We start from the raw sequence: 17887 nt of genomic DNA, 5'->3' as shown, positions 1-17887 counted from the left end.
TAATTTACATAGTATAAAAGCCAAGTTTTTTCTTGGCTTCTAATTGGCTATTGAGTTTTCACATGTGGGTCCCTCCATGTTCCTATTCTATTTAATTACTCTCTCCCCTCAAGTCAGTTCTTATTCCTATTTTAATTCCTTATATTAAAACATAAGTTAAAATCTCACAAATTACATAAAATGCTGCAATTTACATACATTCAACGGGTTTAACATGTCAAATACCTTTAATATAATTCTAATAAAATTCAGTTGTTTATTATCTGATATTCAAATCTAATATTTATCAAATATTCAAATCTCCAAATATTGACTATTTATATTGTCACGGTATTAAACAGTTAATCACGCTCAATTATATGTTCATGTATGTAATGATAGCGCCTGCTATTACGACCCGTGCATTTTTTTGCACGGGTATAAAACTAGTATCTCTTTATTTTCCAACATATTTACGATTTTACGGTCATCGCTTAGTAGCTTTGTCCCAAAAATTGAAAGATGAGTAGCCTTTAACAAATTACACATTTAAAAAAAAAATACTCTGTATATGTTCTTATGTTCTCGCTTCTTTTTAATAGAAATAATATCACTCCGAAAAAAATTCGGTACTCCATATTTAAAATCCTAGCTCAGCCCCTAAGTATAATATAATCTAATCTGTTTTTAAAAATATTTATATTGAATTAAATTCATAAAGTAAAAAACTGAAAAATAAAAATAAAAATAAAAAATGACAACATAAACTCGATTCGATCTCGAGCTTCAATTTTTTAGGCCCGACAAACTTTATTCCAAGCCCGATCTCAAGCTTAAACTTACAAACCATGTCCGAATCCATCTGAGCTGCAGCTCAAACTGGCTCAGTTACAACCTTGTAAGGAACATCCGAACATGCCTAAAGCGCCAAACATGCATGCATCTTTACTAATCTTTGCGGAGTTGCAAAATCTACCAGGACAAACTTCATTTTACATTTATTAGATCGCATATGGGCCTGGGCCGCGCCCATCGAGGAGGAGAGAGTGTCCACTTTATAAGTCCAAGGAGGTTCCATCCCAAAACCAATTGGCAATGGGAGGAGTAGCCCCTTGGGCTATAAGCTGGATCACTCTTCTCTATTTCTCCGATGTAGGAGACCTACATGTGATTCTTCACATTGAAGGTCAAACACAATAGTAATCCAATAATCCATATATATTTTCTACAAATAAATATTACTCAAAATACTTTTCTTTGAGGATGACAATAAGCGCTAAAATGCTAAATACTCGTGTCTTTTCTAATAAAGATAAAGAAAACTCCGAATGCTGAATTGACAATTTGACATCATCTAATCAAAGGATAATACTATTATGATAAAGAAAACTCCAAATGTTAAAGAAACTCCAAATGATAAATCTGTATAATACTAGTAGCAGCAAGATCTACATTTGATTCAGTCCATACTATCTTTATAATCAATCTCAGAAGGTCCTCCATTCTAACCATAAGTTGTCCATAACGACCATCATTAATGTCTTAATGACTTTGATAACACAAAGCTTGTAAAGCTAGTACTCCTTCCATTCTAGTCATTTGTTTATCATTAATTTAGGCACAAAAACTACGAAAAAAGGATGAGATTAAGCTAATTATAAGATGATAAATAAACCAAAAATTGTGTGAAAAATCAAATTATTCATAAAAAATATTCCTAAAATAAAAAATTAAATAATTGAGTGAGACATTTAAAAATAAAATAGATAAACATACGGCCGAACGTAAGGGTAGTACATTATTATTGTTAATGAATAATTGACACATGCTGACATGCATGTCATTTGCATATTGACTTTTCAATTGCTTGGTTACGCTTTCGTTTTTCGTTAATCAATAAGTATGTTCATACGGTCTAAAATAAGACGGATTAAATATCACCATTATTTTATTAGAATGTAGCTATTTAATGACAAAATTTTATAACTAAAGTTGTCATTTTTAACCCTGAAAATGATGGTAATATTTTTGCAGAAAATAGTACTCCCTCCACACACCTATTTTCACCCCCATTTGCTTTTGGAAGGTCAAAGTTTTCGAACTTTGACCGTAAATAAGTTGGAGAATTAAAATTATTAGATTATAAAACAAAAACATTCACACTTATTCTCATGACATCTTTCACGAAAAAATATTTCAAGAAAAAAAAGTAACATATATACGTCGAAATTACGGTCAAAGTGTTGTCTTGAAAACCGCAATAAAGCAAATGGGGTGAAAATAAGTGTGTGGAGGAAGTAACATTTTATCGTAAAATAACTATGTCTTATTTGCAGACGGAAAATAGCTCATCTGAAATTAAATAAGAATTTCTGTTCGTTAATAGTTATAGATAGACCTGGCAAAAGCAACCCGACCCGAAAAGGCTAATCCGAAGTGACCCGAGCTACATCACCCGAATGTGACCCGAAAACCCGATTTGACCTGACCCGACCCGAACATGACTAGACCATTCTTGACCCGAACTGGCTTGACCCGATCTGAAACCACCAAACCCGAAAATGACCCGATAAAGTATAACTCTAATTGAACCGAAAAGACTTGAAATGGCAATTTCTCTATTATTCATTGACCCGAAAATGCCCCGACCCGAAACAACCCGACCCGCTTGACCAGGATTTGACCCGACCAACAAACCCGAAACCCGAAATGACCCGTCCCGACCCGAGTTAACCCGAAATCAATGAGAAACCCGAACTGACCCGACCCGAATTGACTCGACCCGAACCCGAGCCGTTGACCCGTTTTGCTAGGTCTAGTTATAGAGTATAGACTTCTAGCTAGACCTGGCAAAACGGGTCAACGGGTCGGGTACAGGTCGGGCCAATTCGGGTCGGGTCAGTTCGGGTTTCTCATTGAATTCGGGTTAATTCGGGTCGGGATGGGTCTTTTCGGGTTTCGGGTCTGTTTCAGATTTGTTGTCGGGTCTGTTTTGGGTCAAGCGGGTCGGGTTGTTTCGGGTCGGATCATTTTCGGGTCAATGAATAATAGATAAATAGTCATTTCAAGTCTTTTTGGTTCAATTAGAGTTATATTTTGTCAGGTCATTTTCGAGTTTGGTGGTTTCGGATCGGGTCAGTTAGGGTCAAGAAAAATCGGGTCATGTTCGGGTCGGGTCGGGTCAATTCGGGTTTTCGGGTCACATTCGGGTGATGTAGTTCAGGTCACTTCGGGTCTCGGTCATGCTTTTCGGGTCGGGTCAATCGGATCGAGTTACTTTTGTCAGGTCTACTTATAGTCTTCTAGAAATGGGATACCAGATAATTGAGATCGCACGGTATGTAAATGATATAGACCAAATTTTATGCATAAATTTGTTTGAATATAATTTATTGTGAAACTCGCCTGATTATAGTAGATACTCGTAATTATTTGTTATTGATTGATAATAAAATTGTCACATTTGACAAGTTAGTTAGATTTCTTCGATGACTAAGGTCCTGTTCTTTTGGATTAAAAGTTGCTGAAATTAACTTAATTTTGCTGAACTTAACTTATTTTTGCTGAACTTTTCTTAACTTAATTTTGCTAAACTTAATATTGCTGAATGTTTCTAAAATTAATTTTACTGAACTTAATTTTGCTGAACTTAACTTATAATAGCTTAACTTTTCTGAATTAAAAAAGTCTAACTTAAATTAACTTAATTTAATTTCACTTAATCCTCCTCCTCCTCCTCCTCCTCCTCCTCCTCCTCCTCCTCCTCCTCCTCCTACTCCTACTACTACTACTACTACTACTAATAATAATAATAATAATAATAATAATAATAATAACTACTACTACTACTACTACTAATAATAATAATAATAATAATAATAATAATAATAATAATAATAATAATAATAATAATTAAATAAAGAAATATAACTTAAAACACAAGTAAAGATAATAAAATATTTTTTTTATATAAAGTACACATTATGTAATACATAAAAATAAAAAGTAAATCACATATTACTTTTTTTTTTCTAATCATCTAGTTCCATATATATTATCATCTTCCTCGTCACTTTTTTCATCTTCATTTGAGCTCACCCCGTCAAATCCATTGCCTCGCCAAAAGTTTTTTAACTATGTTATTTCGCACCTTGTACATAGCTTTTTTCCGCTTCTTATCAAACATGCTGAATCTGTTGTCCCTAGAACTTTCTCATGTTATATAACATGTATCCCAAGAGTGCGCATCCGTATAAAATTATGAAGTATAAAAGTAGAAACAATAATGGACATTTGATACTTAGGTGACATTTGAGGCATAACTTTTAACATCTTCCACCTTTTTTTTTAATTGACCAAATGCCATTATTTATACTTAGATGATTAAAATTATGGAGTTTTGATGCCTTTGTGTGGTTTTAATGGGTCAGTTAGGGTTTGGGGTTGAAATAAATACCTTTTTTAAAAAAATATATAGAATAATAATTAATCTCGGACTCTTTATACAATCGATTCGAACGAAAATCGTATCTTTTTTTTTTTTTTAAAAACTCGTCAATATTATAAAACTTATAATTTTGCTTAAACTTTCTGAACTTAATTTTGCTGAACTTTTCTGAACTTAATTTTGCGAAACTTTTCTGAATCTAATTTTGCTGAACTTAATTTTGCTGAATTTTTCTGAACTTAATTTTGCTGAACTTAACTTAACTTATATGAGATGAACTTTTCTGAACTTAACTTATTTTGCTGAACTTAACTTAAAGAGAGTAACTTTAAGTCCAAAAAAACATGGCCTAAGTCAAATTTGTTTAAGAGTAGTTACATAAAATTGTCACATATTTAAGCGTGTCTTTTTATATTATTTATTTATAAATATTTAGGCCTTGTTTGGCAAACAGCAAAAGCGTATTCATGATAGCGGATAACGTTAGCAGAATACGGTTAACAGATTTCAATAGCAGGTTTGACTATTAAACAAATCAATAGAATTAGAAAAGGATGTTTGTTAAATAGCAGATTTCAAGATAATTAGAATGATTCATGAATAAAATGAATATGCTACTGCAATATGCTGCTAAAATAGCAGCATATTCAAAACACTAGATTCTAACCAATATGCTATCAGAATACGCCGTTTATCAAACACATGAAAATAGTAGATTGTTTGGTCATACTACTAATTAGGCTGAAATCTACTAATTTTGCTCAAGATGTTGTTTACCAAACAGGGCTCAATCTATCTAAAACTGTTGCAAAAAGATCAAACCATATTATTAGAATATCTACTAATTAAGTGACAAAATGTTAATAGTAGATCATCAATTCCCTTGTGCAACTGTTTTTCAGTGTTTATTGGCAGAAAGTTGCCATTTTTTGGTAAATAATGATCATTTTAAAAAAAATCGTCATTTTTGTCATTAGAACACTTGTACTATTTATCAAAATGAGGTCAATTTTTTCTCGTTATACATAGGCCTTGTTTGGTAATTAGCAGATTGATATTAACAGAAGTAGATTTGTCAAGCAGATTATAAATGACAGATTGGATTAACATGTTTGACTAGTATATTTCAATTAGCAGATTTAGTAGAAGTGTTTGGTAATTAGTAGATTTTGGTTAATAGATTCTTGTATCTATGTGTAAATAAGTAAATTGTTGGCGGATTCATATTCCACAATTTACTAATGTGAATATGTTGGGTAGAGCAGCATATTGAAAAACAGTAGATTGAGCTTGAATCTACTCTTTCAATATGCCATTTATCAAACACTCAAAATAGTATAGATTGGTGAGTCAAAAATGCTAAGAGCCTTGAATATGCTGAAAATTTCTTAATCCGCCGTTTACCAAACACCCCCATAGTGTACAATAGAATTTGTGTTAGTAGACATAAGTCTTGTTTCAGACGGTTTAAAATAAGACGGATCAAATGTCACCCTTTTTTTGTAATAGAATGTAACCATTTAATGACAAAATGTTATAACTAAAGTTTTCACTTTTATCCCGAAAATGATGGTAACATTCTATCAGAAAATAGTAACATTTTATCGTAAAATGGCTATATTTGATCTGTCTTATTTCAAACGTAAAATAGTCATCTAAAATAAGAATTTGTGAACAGAGTAAGTCTCTTAAATTACAGACTTTATAATAAAATCACTCAATCACCTATAAATATAATAGGGTGTTGTCAATTGTGATTGAATGGAGAGCAACTAGAGCATCGAGTACAAGAAAGATCACAAATTCGGTTCTAGGGATGACATTGATATCCCACTCTTATCCTCTGGATATCCATCTATCCGAAATTAATTGGGTAGAATATAAATGACACTTTTTTTTTGGAATTTAGGAGGAATGTGGATATCGGTGAATTTAGAGTAGGATACGGATCATCATCCGTCACCCACTTTACCATCCGGTGAATACCCAAAATTAGTACTTATAATTAGGGTTATAATTGTTAATGGACGCATTTTACTCATTAATGGACGCATTTTACATTTTTACCCCTTCCATTTTAACATCATTCTTCAAATTTATTTTCATTTCTAATCTCTTTTCAACTTCCTCCTTCTACCTGCCGCCACCACCCAACCACCACCCTACCGTCGCCCCTTCATCACTGTTGCCCCACCGCCTCCTCCTCCGCATCACCGCCTCTTCCCCTTTGCCCAGGCCAACCCATCTCTTGCACTACCCCTTCCATAACGCATTACCCCTTGTCTGCCGCCGGTGCTTGCCGAACACTTCCCCTCCCCGACCACCAAACCGTCACCCAGCGTCCCTCACTCCCCGTCTTTGCCACATGCCCTCCCCTTTGTTGCCATCCATTCGCAATTAAAACCTTAATTTCTATGAAATATCCCTCAAATTATGTGATGTTATTAATAAATTGATTTATACAAAGTTTAAAATGGAATTATTATTTAATTAATATGAGATATAAGATGTATAATTGATGAATTGTACTAGGAGTTTGATTAATTTCTGAGAGGAAGAAGAAAAGCGGGAAGAAGAGAGAATTTTTTTTAGAAGGGTAAATGATGTAAACTTATGGAAAAAATTCATAAATAAGTAAATCTCATACATGAAAGTGTATGATTAATAGAAGTATTTTTTTTTTTAAATTTAATAATTATTTTAACTAGGTTTGGTGCCCGGCTATGCCCATGCTATCTTTACTTACCATTTAAATTTTATTTTCTATGAAATATGTTTCGCTAAATTTGGTTAACACATATATTTACAATTTATTATATCTTGAAATTATGATGAGATGTAAAATTAATCAACAAATTATGTGACACGTTCACCACTCCCGCTGTCAATATTATTACTTTCACTACATCCCCTGTTAATACTATCATGTTCACTGCTTCTTCGGTTAATGTTGTTTGTTTAACTACCCCTGCTATTTTTACGGTTAATCCGTTAGTTTTGTCAAACTCATATATTTAAATAAACTAATATTTTCTTAAAATCGAATTGTTAATTAATTTTCCATACTCTCTCTGTTGTTCCTACAATTACTTTCAACACATGTTTTGTGACTACTATAGTACTATTACTTTCACTTCTCCCGCCGTCATAGTTTTTTCTTCACTACTCCCGCATTTATTATTGTTAATTTCACTACTCGCATTGCTGTTAGTATGACATTTACTACACTGGTTGCTATTATTGTTGCTTTTACTACTCACAAGGGTGGTTACTATCATATCATAGTAGTTGATTATCTAGTTGTATTAGAGTTATATATATTTAAATAAATCTTAGATTAGAATATTATTTATTAAATCATTATTATTATTGGCTAATTAAATTACAAATCTAATGAATTATGAACAATTATATTTTTTAAAAATCTAGATGATTTATTAACCTTTTAATAGTTTCCAAAATATAAAATACTTATATTATATTATATTCGTGTATGTTAAATAATTAACATCTTTATACTAATTAATACCATAAGTGGGACATGTTATTTTAAGGAAAATCACCATATTATAGTGTTCTCTAAATTTATACTTCAACCAAAATTATATAATATTTACATTGAAGTCCTTTGGTCGGGTTCATCACGCTGTGCTATGATTAAAAAACTATATAATATAATTAATTTGTATAGATTATTTAATTACATTGAAACTCCTTGGTTTCTGGAATTAATATATAGTATTGATTTAAAACATTATATCCTAAATGATCCGTAAAAATAGAAAAAAAAAACATTTTAACCGCATTGGACTTTTTATTGCCTACTAGACCTGGCAAAACCCAACCCGATTGACCCGACTCGAAAACACTGACTCGAGACCCGAAGTGACCCGAACTACATCACCCAAATGTGACCCGAAAATCAGAATTGACCCGACCCGACTCGAACATGACCCGACCTTGACCCGTAACTGACCCGACCCGAAAATGACCCGATGCAAAACCATTAAGCCCAAAAATGACCCGACAAAATATAACTCTAATTGAACCGAAAAGATTTGCCCGAAAATGACCCGACTTGAAATAACCCGACCCGCTTGACCCCGAAACAGACCTGACCAACAAACCCGAAACCCAAAATGACTCGTCCCAACCCAAATTAACCCGAAATCAATAAGAAATCCGAACTGACCCGATCCAAAATGGCCCGACCCATTAACCCGTTTTACCAGGTCTAACATTATTGCCTACCACATCCTTAGTCCACTAAGACTTGTAGTCCATAAGTTCATTTACGCGCTAATTCTCCACGTCTCCATCGGACTATCACTAATCCTTTCACCGTTCTCAAATTCTTGTCCCAAAATCGTACCTCTCCCAGAAGTTCACGAACCCGAAGATTACGTCTTTTACACGTCATCGTAGAAGTTCAGTTTTAAAAAAAATGTATTTTTATGACATTTGTATTCAAAATTTGAAATTAGTGTAATTATTATACTTTAATACTCCTTATGTCTCAGTAAATTGTTTACTCTTCATTTATTTTGTGAGAGAAAAATAAAAATAAGTGTAAATTATTGACTTGACGGAGTGAGATGTAAGTGTTAAATCATGTAAATGGGCCTACGTTTTACCCGAACGGAGGAGAGACGGACCACACAACAACATAAGAGATGTTTCATCCTAAACCATCGGAATATCACTAATCCATTCACCGTTCTCAAATTCTTGTCCCAAAATCATACCTCTCCCAGAAGTTCACGAACCCGAAGATTACGTCTTTTACACGTCATCGTAGAAGTTCAGTTAAAAAAAAATGTATTTTTATGACATTTGTATTCAATTTGAAATTAGTGTAATTATTATACTTTAATACTCCTTATGTCTCAGTAAATTGTTTACTCTTCATTTATTTTGTGAGAGAAAAATAAAATAAGTGTAAATTATTGACTCAACGGAGTGAGATGTAAGTGTTAAATCATGTAAATGGGCATGCGTCTTATCCGAACGGAGGAGAGACTGACCACACAACCACGCAAGAGATGTTTCATCCTAAACCAATTCGCAATAAGAGTAGTAGCTCATTGGTTATAAAGTGGTACAATCTCTCTTTCTCCTTCAATGTGGAACATTTACATGTGGATTAATATGAGATTCTTCACACTCCCTCCACAGTCCACACATGCGAGGTACACTTTTAAATCAGACTGAAACCATCAACGGATGAAATTTTCTCCGACTGCAAACAAGCTCAGATTAGGCCAAATACGTGGTACACAAAGCCTCGGCTCCACCTGACACACAATGGCCCAGTTAATCATCATACCCAAGTCTTTAGGCATGAGCTCTGATACCATGTTAAACTTAACAACGGGTCTGGGCCGCACCCGAACGAAGGAGAAAGAGTACACATACAACAAACCCAAGATGATTCTACTCTAAAACCAATTGGCGATAGAGGAAGTAGCCGTTTGCCTTATAAAATGGTAATTCTTCTCCTATTTTATCAATGTGGGACAACCCGTACATGTGGAACTTTGGGTTTGTTCACACTCCCCCTCCCATGTGAGACCCACTTTCAAACAGAGTGGACAAATTCAACGGAGCAACTTTGCTCATCCAGCTGCAAACATGGCCCAATATTAACTCAGACCGACAAATTCAACTGAGCAACTTTGCTTGTCTGACTTCCAACTTTGGCCCATGAAACCAAGGTCACGTAACCAAATAAACTTCGGTCGATATATTTACGTATCATAGCGGCCGCTTTCTGATTAAGAAAATCCCAATCTTTATCTGATTTTCCTTCCGGCTTATCTTCACTAATGAGAGGCTCATACAAATCTTTACAATATAATTAGTGATCCTCCATCATTGGCTTCCAATAGGAATAATTATCAGCCATGAGTTTAAACATGTCACCATTATAATGAGCGACGGTAGTCTCCATAATAACACAAGAATTTGATGAGCCCACTATCATGGCTCTAATACCACTGTTGGGAGTAAATTAAATTAACAAAGGCACAATAGAATTTTTGGTTACGCGGAAAATCAATGAGGTAAACAACCGCGGGACGAGTAGTCCAATTCTTCCACTATAATATTGTAGTAGGTTTACAAGGCGTCACCTTACTTACGTGGATATCTCTCACTATTAATAGTGACTTTCTTCTCATCTCACAAAGAGGATAACTCTCACAATAATAATACTAATTATTGTGGATTAATAATATATGTTTTTATATTTGTTATTGATGAAATGAGCTCTCCAATCTCTCGTATTTATAGGTGATGATGGAGACTAACTTACTACCTCCTTAAAAGCTAAACTAAATGTTTCTTGCACATTCATTCAGTGAAGGCGTTTTGAGCATTGGTAGAATGAATGCACCAAGCTAATTCATGCGAGACAGCTCGCGAACAACTTGTGCTCGACTCTGTTGAAACTCGACTCGTGCGAACTCGGCTCGAGAACTTAACGAGTCAAGTCGAGCAAACGCTCGCTCGGTTCGAAAAGCTCGCGAGCGGCTCGAACTTATATGATTAGATTAGATATTGCTTAATAATTTTTTGAAAAAATTCTCATAATTATATCTTTGTATCACACTTATTAAATGTCTCATTAACCAAATATTTCTTATATATTTTTCTAGACTTGTTATTCAATATATCGAAAGCTAAACAAAAGAATTTAACAATTATATATAAGCTCGAGTTGAGCTCCAACTCGCGTTAAAGCTCGCAAGCTTGATAGTGAGCACATTTTTTTCAAGCTTGCATAAGCTCAAGATCGGATAGCTGCTGCTGCAAAAAAAATAAATAAAAAAAATAAATAAAAAATAAAATAAAATAAAAAACCAGAAAGCTCGAGCTTTGCTTTATAAGCACAAGTCGAGGAAGACCAAGCTCGAATTCGGCTCGGCTCATTATCATTTATCACCCTTAGACTACTAAGTCCATTATTGTGATGTCCAAGTTGAACGGAAATCTAATATTGCGGCGACGTGGTCGAAGTCCTACATGTTTGATCACCCATATAAGTGCAAATGGTAGCCTACAAATTTCACTTCACACTTACAAAAATCTCTAAGCTCTCATTTCGTTTCTCCATGGATAATTTCACCTCCTCTTACATCTCCACAATCCCCTTTATAATCATCATATTCCTTACGTTAACCACTCTTCCTGCAACACTTTGTCGTCACAGCGTCGAGTTCAATGCCTGCAGTAAAACATTCACCTGTGGAAATATAACAGGGTTAAGCTACCCCTTTTATGGTCTAAATCGACCTCAATATTGCGGTCACCCTGGATTCGAGCTCCTAGACTGCGATCAAAATACTCGAAGAAATCAAATAATGATCTTATCCCAGAACTTTTATGTCTTTGACATTAATTTAACATCATCTACCATGAACGTCGCTAGACAAGACTTCTCCGATAGGTTTGGATGTCCGTTAAGTCTGGTGAACATTACAATTGATTTCTCGCTTTTTGAGTACACTAATTCAGATTCCAATATCACCCTTATATATGGTGAATGTGTCTCAAAATGCTCGAATTTTTCTTGCCCGTGGGGTGGAGTCAAGTCGTTGCCAATTTGCTTCCTGACTGACAAACTGATGCTTAAATTGAACATGTCACAAGTAATGTGCCCAAACAAACTATTTCTTCCTGTTCATAACACAGATTTAATGGCTATGGATAAAGGGGGAGGTTATTACTTGCCTTCATCGGCTTTCAATGGGTTCGAGCTCAAATGGAACGCGAATGATGGTTTATGTAAAGAGTGCGTTCGATCAGGAGGGCAATGTGGCCATGACTCTACGTCAAATAAGTTTTTTTGCTTTTGTGCTGATGAATCCAAGTGCCCTTTTCCAGGTACTAAATCTGCTACTTTTCTTTCGTTCTAGTTATTTGTATCCCTTTTTTTTTCATTTATGTTGTCTTGTTTATCTTTCTATATTAAATATTGTTGAAGGGTAATTTGATCATTTATATAACCTACTAGATTTCATTATAACATTTTGTAATAATAGATGAGTATCCCATTTATTCTATTAGTATGGTTGGCTTGGGCCGGATTGGATTGAACTAAAGATGGAAATATGAAATTTACGGAGCCAATTAAAACTTGAACTCAAAAGTATAAATATGATCCTACAATAGTTATCTTTTGTGTGTGCATGTGTTTGAGATATGTTCAGATTAACCTAACTAAGCCAAATCAAGAGCATAGTAATATACGTAGTAATGTGATATATACTAAACGAACCGATCAATCTCAATCTACTTTCAGTGAGAAGTTAACAAGACAAAAACCAATGACTTACAAAATAAATTTAATCCCTACGAACCGACTTAGAGGTTAGAATAACAACTCTAATTGCACTCTTAATTAGAACTTCTTTTTTAATATTTTATAGTAAATTTTTTGTAATTTTGTGAGAACGTCTCATGCTAAAATATTGTGAGGAAGGTATAGAATACATAATAACATAAACGGAAAAAAAAAGTGAAATAAAATAATTTTCTTACACCAAAAATTAGGAGATGCGGTCTCTCTAAGTTATTGAGAGACCAATCTTTCGTACCCATTATATGCTTTTTGTGACCCTTTTATTATTGATAGAAACAGTAAAATGGTCTTTCAATAAAATTATTGATAGACCGTCTCTTGCATGAAACTCTAAAAAACTCTGAAATTTGCAGCACAACTAATTCGGAGAAAGTTAAAAAAGGAGCCAAATAGGCTTTCTTGTAACGAACATATCCGTCTTAAATTTAAAACATGTCAAAATTACACCTATTTAAAAAGAGTGAGGGAGGAATTATTACCTCCATAATCCCCCCTCACGTATATCCGTCTTAAACACAATAATTTGTGGGGGAAAAATGGCAATAGAATTAAAATAGATGGGCTATAAAGTGTTCTACGGCCCAATATTCTACATTAATAGCCGGTTCATCGCAGTATTGGGGCCCGAAACTCTCACTATGTTGAGCCACCCAATTTGTTTCCATAAACAATCCCACAAAATTTTCCGTCTTATTTCTTCGTCTTTCTCATCAAAACCCCTAAACTTTTCATGCACACAAAACCCACTAAATTTCCCTAACAATTTCAATAAAATTCCCAAAAAACTTTGTTGTATAAACATTTAAACAATCAATTAATCAACGTGATTAACGCAAAATGCAGCATGATGAAGTCATTTGGCAAGTTATTCGCCATAATCACTGTAGTTTTATGTCCAAGTACGTATAAACCCTAATTCTCAATCTTCAATTTTGTTTAATTTCTGTTTAACCTTATAAATACTGCGTATCAACATCAATGAGTAATTTCCTATTTATAAACCAATTCAATAATCCAAAATTCCAAATATAAAATTTTAAATCTTGCTAAACTCACTTTAGCAAATTAGCAACGGCCAACGTGTGTATGTAGTTCGAATGAATAATACCATAGTCTTCTGCAAATACATCATGCATATAAATTGAAAAAGGAAAATCAGAAGTACGAAAAGAATCAATATACTCCGTAAAAATTGAGTTAATTACTTTTCTACCGGCATAAAACTATTACGCAAAAACATAGGAACGACGGTCCCTCACTAAATAATTGAGATTACCATTCTTCCGAGCCCTTTATGTGTATCATGTGGTACCGATATGTAACACCAACTACCTATATGTAATATTTTTGTCGAGAAGGCTTTATGCTTTTGTTCACATCCAATATATATCAAGTATAGCATCCTTGAAGATCGATGGAGTACTTCGTATAACTTTTCGATGCATGAGAAGCCGGCATACCATTAAGACTTGTGAAGTAATCTCTCTTGTACAATAGTTATCACGGATTGCAATTACTCTCACAAATTGAAAATAATCGTGGAAAAAAATTGACCGAGTCGAAGGATGTGTAATCGCCCAATTATGTATAATAAATCCTCAAATGTGATTTTATATGCTGATGGAGAAACTACATAGAAAATAAAAGTAGTGTAACCTTCCCAGATCTTATTTTAAATTTCTTCTAGCAAACTTGAATAACAGGACGAAAATTACTCCTAAAATACAATGGCACTTGGCCAGTACACTTGGCGCCTAACCTTGATTTATTCGTTGTTGTTCAACTGCTCTGATTATTATGGTACACCATTGATTGGATACGGATTAGTAATTTAGCATGGTACAAAGCATATGGAAATTAAGTACCCATTGAATTCAGAGTTGGATATGTGAGGGATGCGGTCTTCATGTATATATAATGTCAAAGTTTTATAGCTTTTAGGTTACAATAAGAGTTTAATTGCTATTAGAATTCTAGTAACATAATATTACCGGCATCAATTTATTGAAAACAAAACTTTTAAATTATATTTTTATCATATTAAAATTTAAAATATTAAAATTTTAATTAAGTGTTTTAATAACATTGGAGACTACGACGTGCTTTGAAAAAAGCTTCTTATATTTATATACTAGATTTATGCCCGGTCGATGCCCGGGCCAATCTGTAATATCCTATGATTATGATGTAATAAAACTCTAAGGTCCTATTCTTTTACACTTAATTTTGCTGAACTGAACATATTGAAACTGAACTGAACTTATAGGAACTTAACTTTTATGAATTGAACTTATATGAGCTGAACTGAACTTTTATGAGCTTAACTTATAGAAAACTGGGTATAAATTGAACCTAACTTTTTTAACTGAACTTATATGAGTTGAACTAAACTTATATGCGCTTAATTTTTCTGAACTGAACTTATAAAAGTTTAACTTTTCTCAACTGAACTTATAACAGATGAATCGGACTTAAAGAGAGTGACATTAAATCCAAAAGAACAGTGCCTAGTGATTTAATTGGATGAAATAAGTTAAACTAAAACAGGCTTAGATGCACATTCCTATTTATATATAGTGTCCAATCATGTATAATGTAGTAACTAAAAGAAGTCAAAGTGTGATACCAAAATTATGCTACTTCGTGTGGTGTTGTACTCCTAATAAAGAAACTGACCTCCGGTTCGTATTTTTTACAATTATATACTTTCTTCTTAATCAACTTTAAAAAAAACTTACTTATGATAGGCACTGAAAATATAGACCAATTACTCCCTTCGTCCCGATTATTTGTTGTCCTATTCCATTTTGGGGTGTCTCAATCAATTGTTGTTCTTTCTATTTTGGGATTGCATTTGATGAGCAATTTGATATTTCACACTCAATTCCCATTAGTAGACTTATTAAACCACCCTCGTCCCTCAACTCCATCCTACAGTGAGCTATTTGCAGTTATTCACACTATTATTTACATAGTAATCTTTGAAAATTAAATCCCTCTCACCAATTTATTGAAGTTAATGTATGTGTGTCCGAGTTCTAATTGTCCAACTCTTTAATGGCGGCTAATTCTTCATCTATGTCTCAGTCAATCTCAAAACGTAACGTCAGCAACAATAGCTTATTTCTCGCACCTCATCATAATTCACGACCATTGTTGGATGACGACATGACTATAATATAACTTGCAAAATACAAAATAAAATAGCGTAGTGTTCAAAGAAATCTATATAAGTTACAAATCTATTAAAAATAAACTATGCTCTTTAGAAAAAGCTTCTAGCAGAAGGGGAAATCGGAAGACTTTTGGGTAATGCTAAATTGCTAATAATGATATGAGGGTCTTCAATTGAAGCTAACAACTCTTTCCATTGTAAAGATTGAGAAACTTGCAAGTTCACTAACTGCACGACTGCACCATTCAAAGAGGAAGTCATAATTTACATTACATACAACATTATTGCTCTCAAAGTTACGAAATTATTGTAAGGCAATATAGAGACGTAAAAAACCATGATATTCATTCATACCAAATTGAATTTTTAGCATACCATAGAATCGTATCATTGCCCTTTTCTATAAAAGTTAAAAACAATATATAACGCATATAAAAACGTAAAAATAGTAAAGTTTGTGCTAATTGTTAATGTATATAAATAACTCAGGAAAGCTTGCTTCCTTGAGTCTAGGTAGAAGAAAGGCTTCCCTGTTAATTATGCCAATGTTCATGTATATATATACGCACAACCATAATACCTGCAAACACAACAATAAAATATAAATAAGCCTTTCAATTTCAATGAAGGATAAAAAAAAAGATTAACGTGCAAAGCTTTATAAATGGAGGCATATGTATGATTAAAAGAAAAGAAAAAATTATTTTGTGGAAACACTACTACAGATACAGCCTATAACAACGGGTAAAAACCGTTGTAAAATAAAAAAGCGGACGTTGTTAAAGCGGCCGTTGTAGAAGGTATTTACAACGGTTTGCTTATTTAGTGAAACCGTTGTCTAAAGTATTCACCACGGTTAAAAGCCGTTGTTGTTGAGTGTTCTCCGTTGTGGAAAGTGTTTCAAAATTTTGGAGGGAATGATATAACAACGGTTGTCGTATGTATAACCGTTGTTGTAACTTTCCCTCCAAAATTGTGAAGTATTTTGACAACGGGTTTATGGTAAATACCCGTTGTTGAAAGTTTTTGTAACAACGGTTCTTTGTTTAATACCCGTTGTTGTAATTTTACCTCCAAAATTGTGAAGAGTTTTAACAACGGTTCTTTGATTAAAACCTGTTGTTGAATATTATGCGCGCGTATTTGTGAATGTCATTCACAACGGTGTTATTTTTATTAACCGTTGTGAAAGGTATTGACAACGGTTTTTTTAGTAACCGTTTTTATTACGAACTCCTATTGTTTTGAAAAAATAAATTTGTTTCATGCCATTCAAAAACCTCGCATATATACCAAAGACTAAGATAAATCACAAATTTGGGTTCATCGAACTCAATAGATTCAATTCAACCACAACAGCAGCTGCATCATATATATATATAATTACAAGGAGTTGAATTTACATGAACTAATCATTCCCTAACTTCAACAAAAAATTTACTAATAAGTTGATCTAAACTCTGAGTATCATGCATTTCTAAATATATTCTAAGACGTAGTTGCCCCACATGTCTCTTACCTCGTCTATATCTATATTTGAGTACCGCTCAACTGCTTACGACGGGTTGATTGCATACTGCGGAAAAAACAAAGAGAAGACATTATGGTATATATAGCGAAAAGCAAGACAACATAGCAACATCATGGCATATATAGCGACAAAGCAAGACAACATTAGCTCTAATTTAAAAAAAGTAATAAACACATTATTAAATTACTAACCTTTGGAGGAATAATGATATATCTTCGCCTAATAATCTCCAACATGAACCGACAAGCGTAGTATCCACATTGTATGCTATCCGGTGGCGAGGGGGCCTATTATTACATAAAAACAAACAGACGAGAGAAGGCTTACATCAGAATCTTGAACTTTAGGTATTGTATTAGTATTAAACACAGATTTTGCACTTAATGTTATTGT

At 33.5% G+C, this 17887-nt stretch overlaps 1 protein-coding gene across 1 annotated transcript in view; it reads left to right on the top strand.

The window, feature by feature from the left end:
• The first annotated feature begins 11522 nt into the window (after positions 1–11522).
• The window catches only part of LOC141643171 (LEAF RUST 10 DISEASE-RESISTANCE LOCUS RECEPTOR-LIKE PROTEIN KINASE-like 2.3), a 29837-nt gene continuing 23472 nt past the window's right edge, over positions 11523–17887 (top strand). The window contains exon 1 of the mRNA XM_074452213.1: positions 11523–12310. Within this exon, the coding sequence (XP_074308314.1) occupies positions 11539–12310 (772 nt within the window). The 5' untranslated portion in view covers positions 11523–11538. The remainder of the gene's footprint in view (positions 12311–17887) is intronic.

The sequence above is a fragment of the Silene latifolia genome, chromosome 2 (assembly GCF_048544455.1).
Source record: "Silene latifolia isolate original U9 population chromosome 2, ASM4854445v1, whole genome shotgun sequence".
Taxonomy (NCBI): domain Eukaryota; kingdom Viridiplantae; phylum Streptophyta; class Magnoliopsida; order Caryophyllales; family Caryophyllaceae; genus Silene; species Silene latifolia.
The sequence above is the reverse complement of the archived record's forward strand: the minus strand, read 5'-3'. Positions and strand labels throughout refer to the sequence as shown.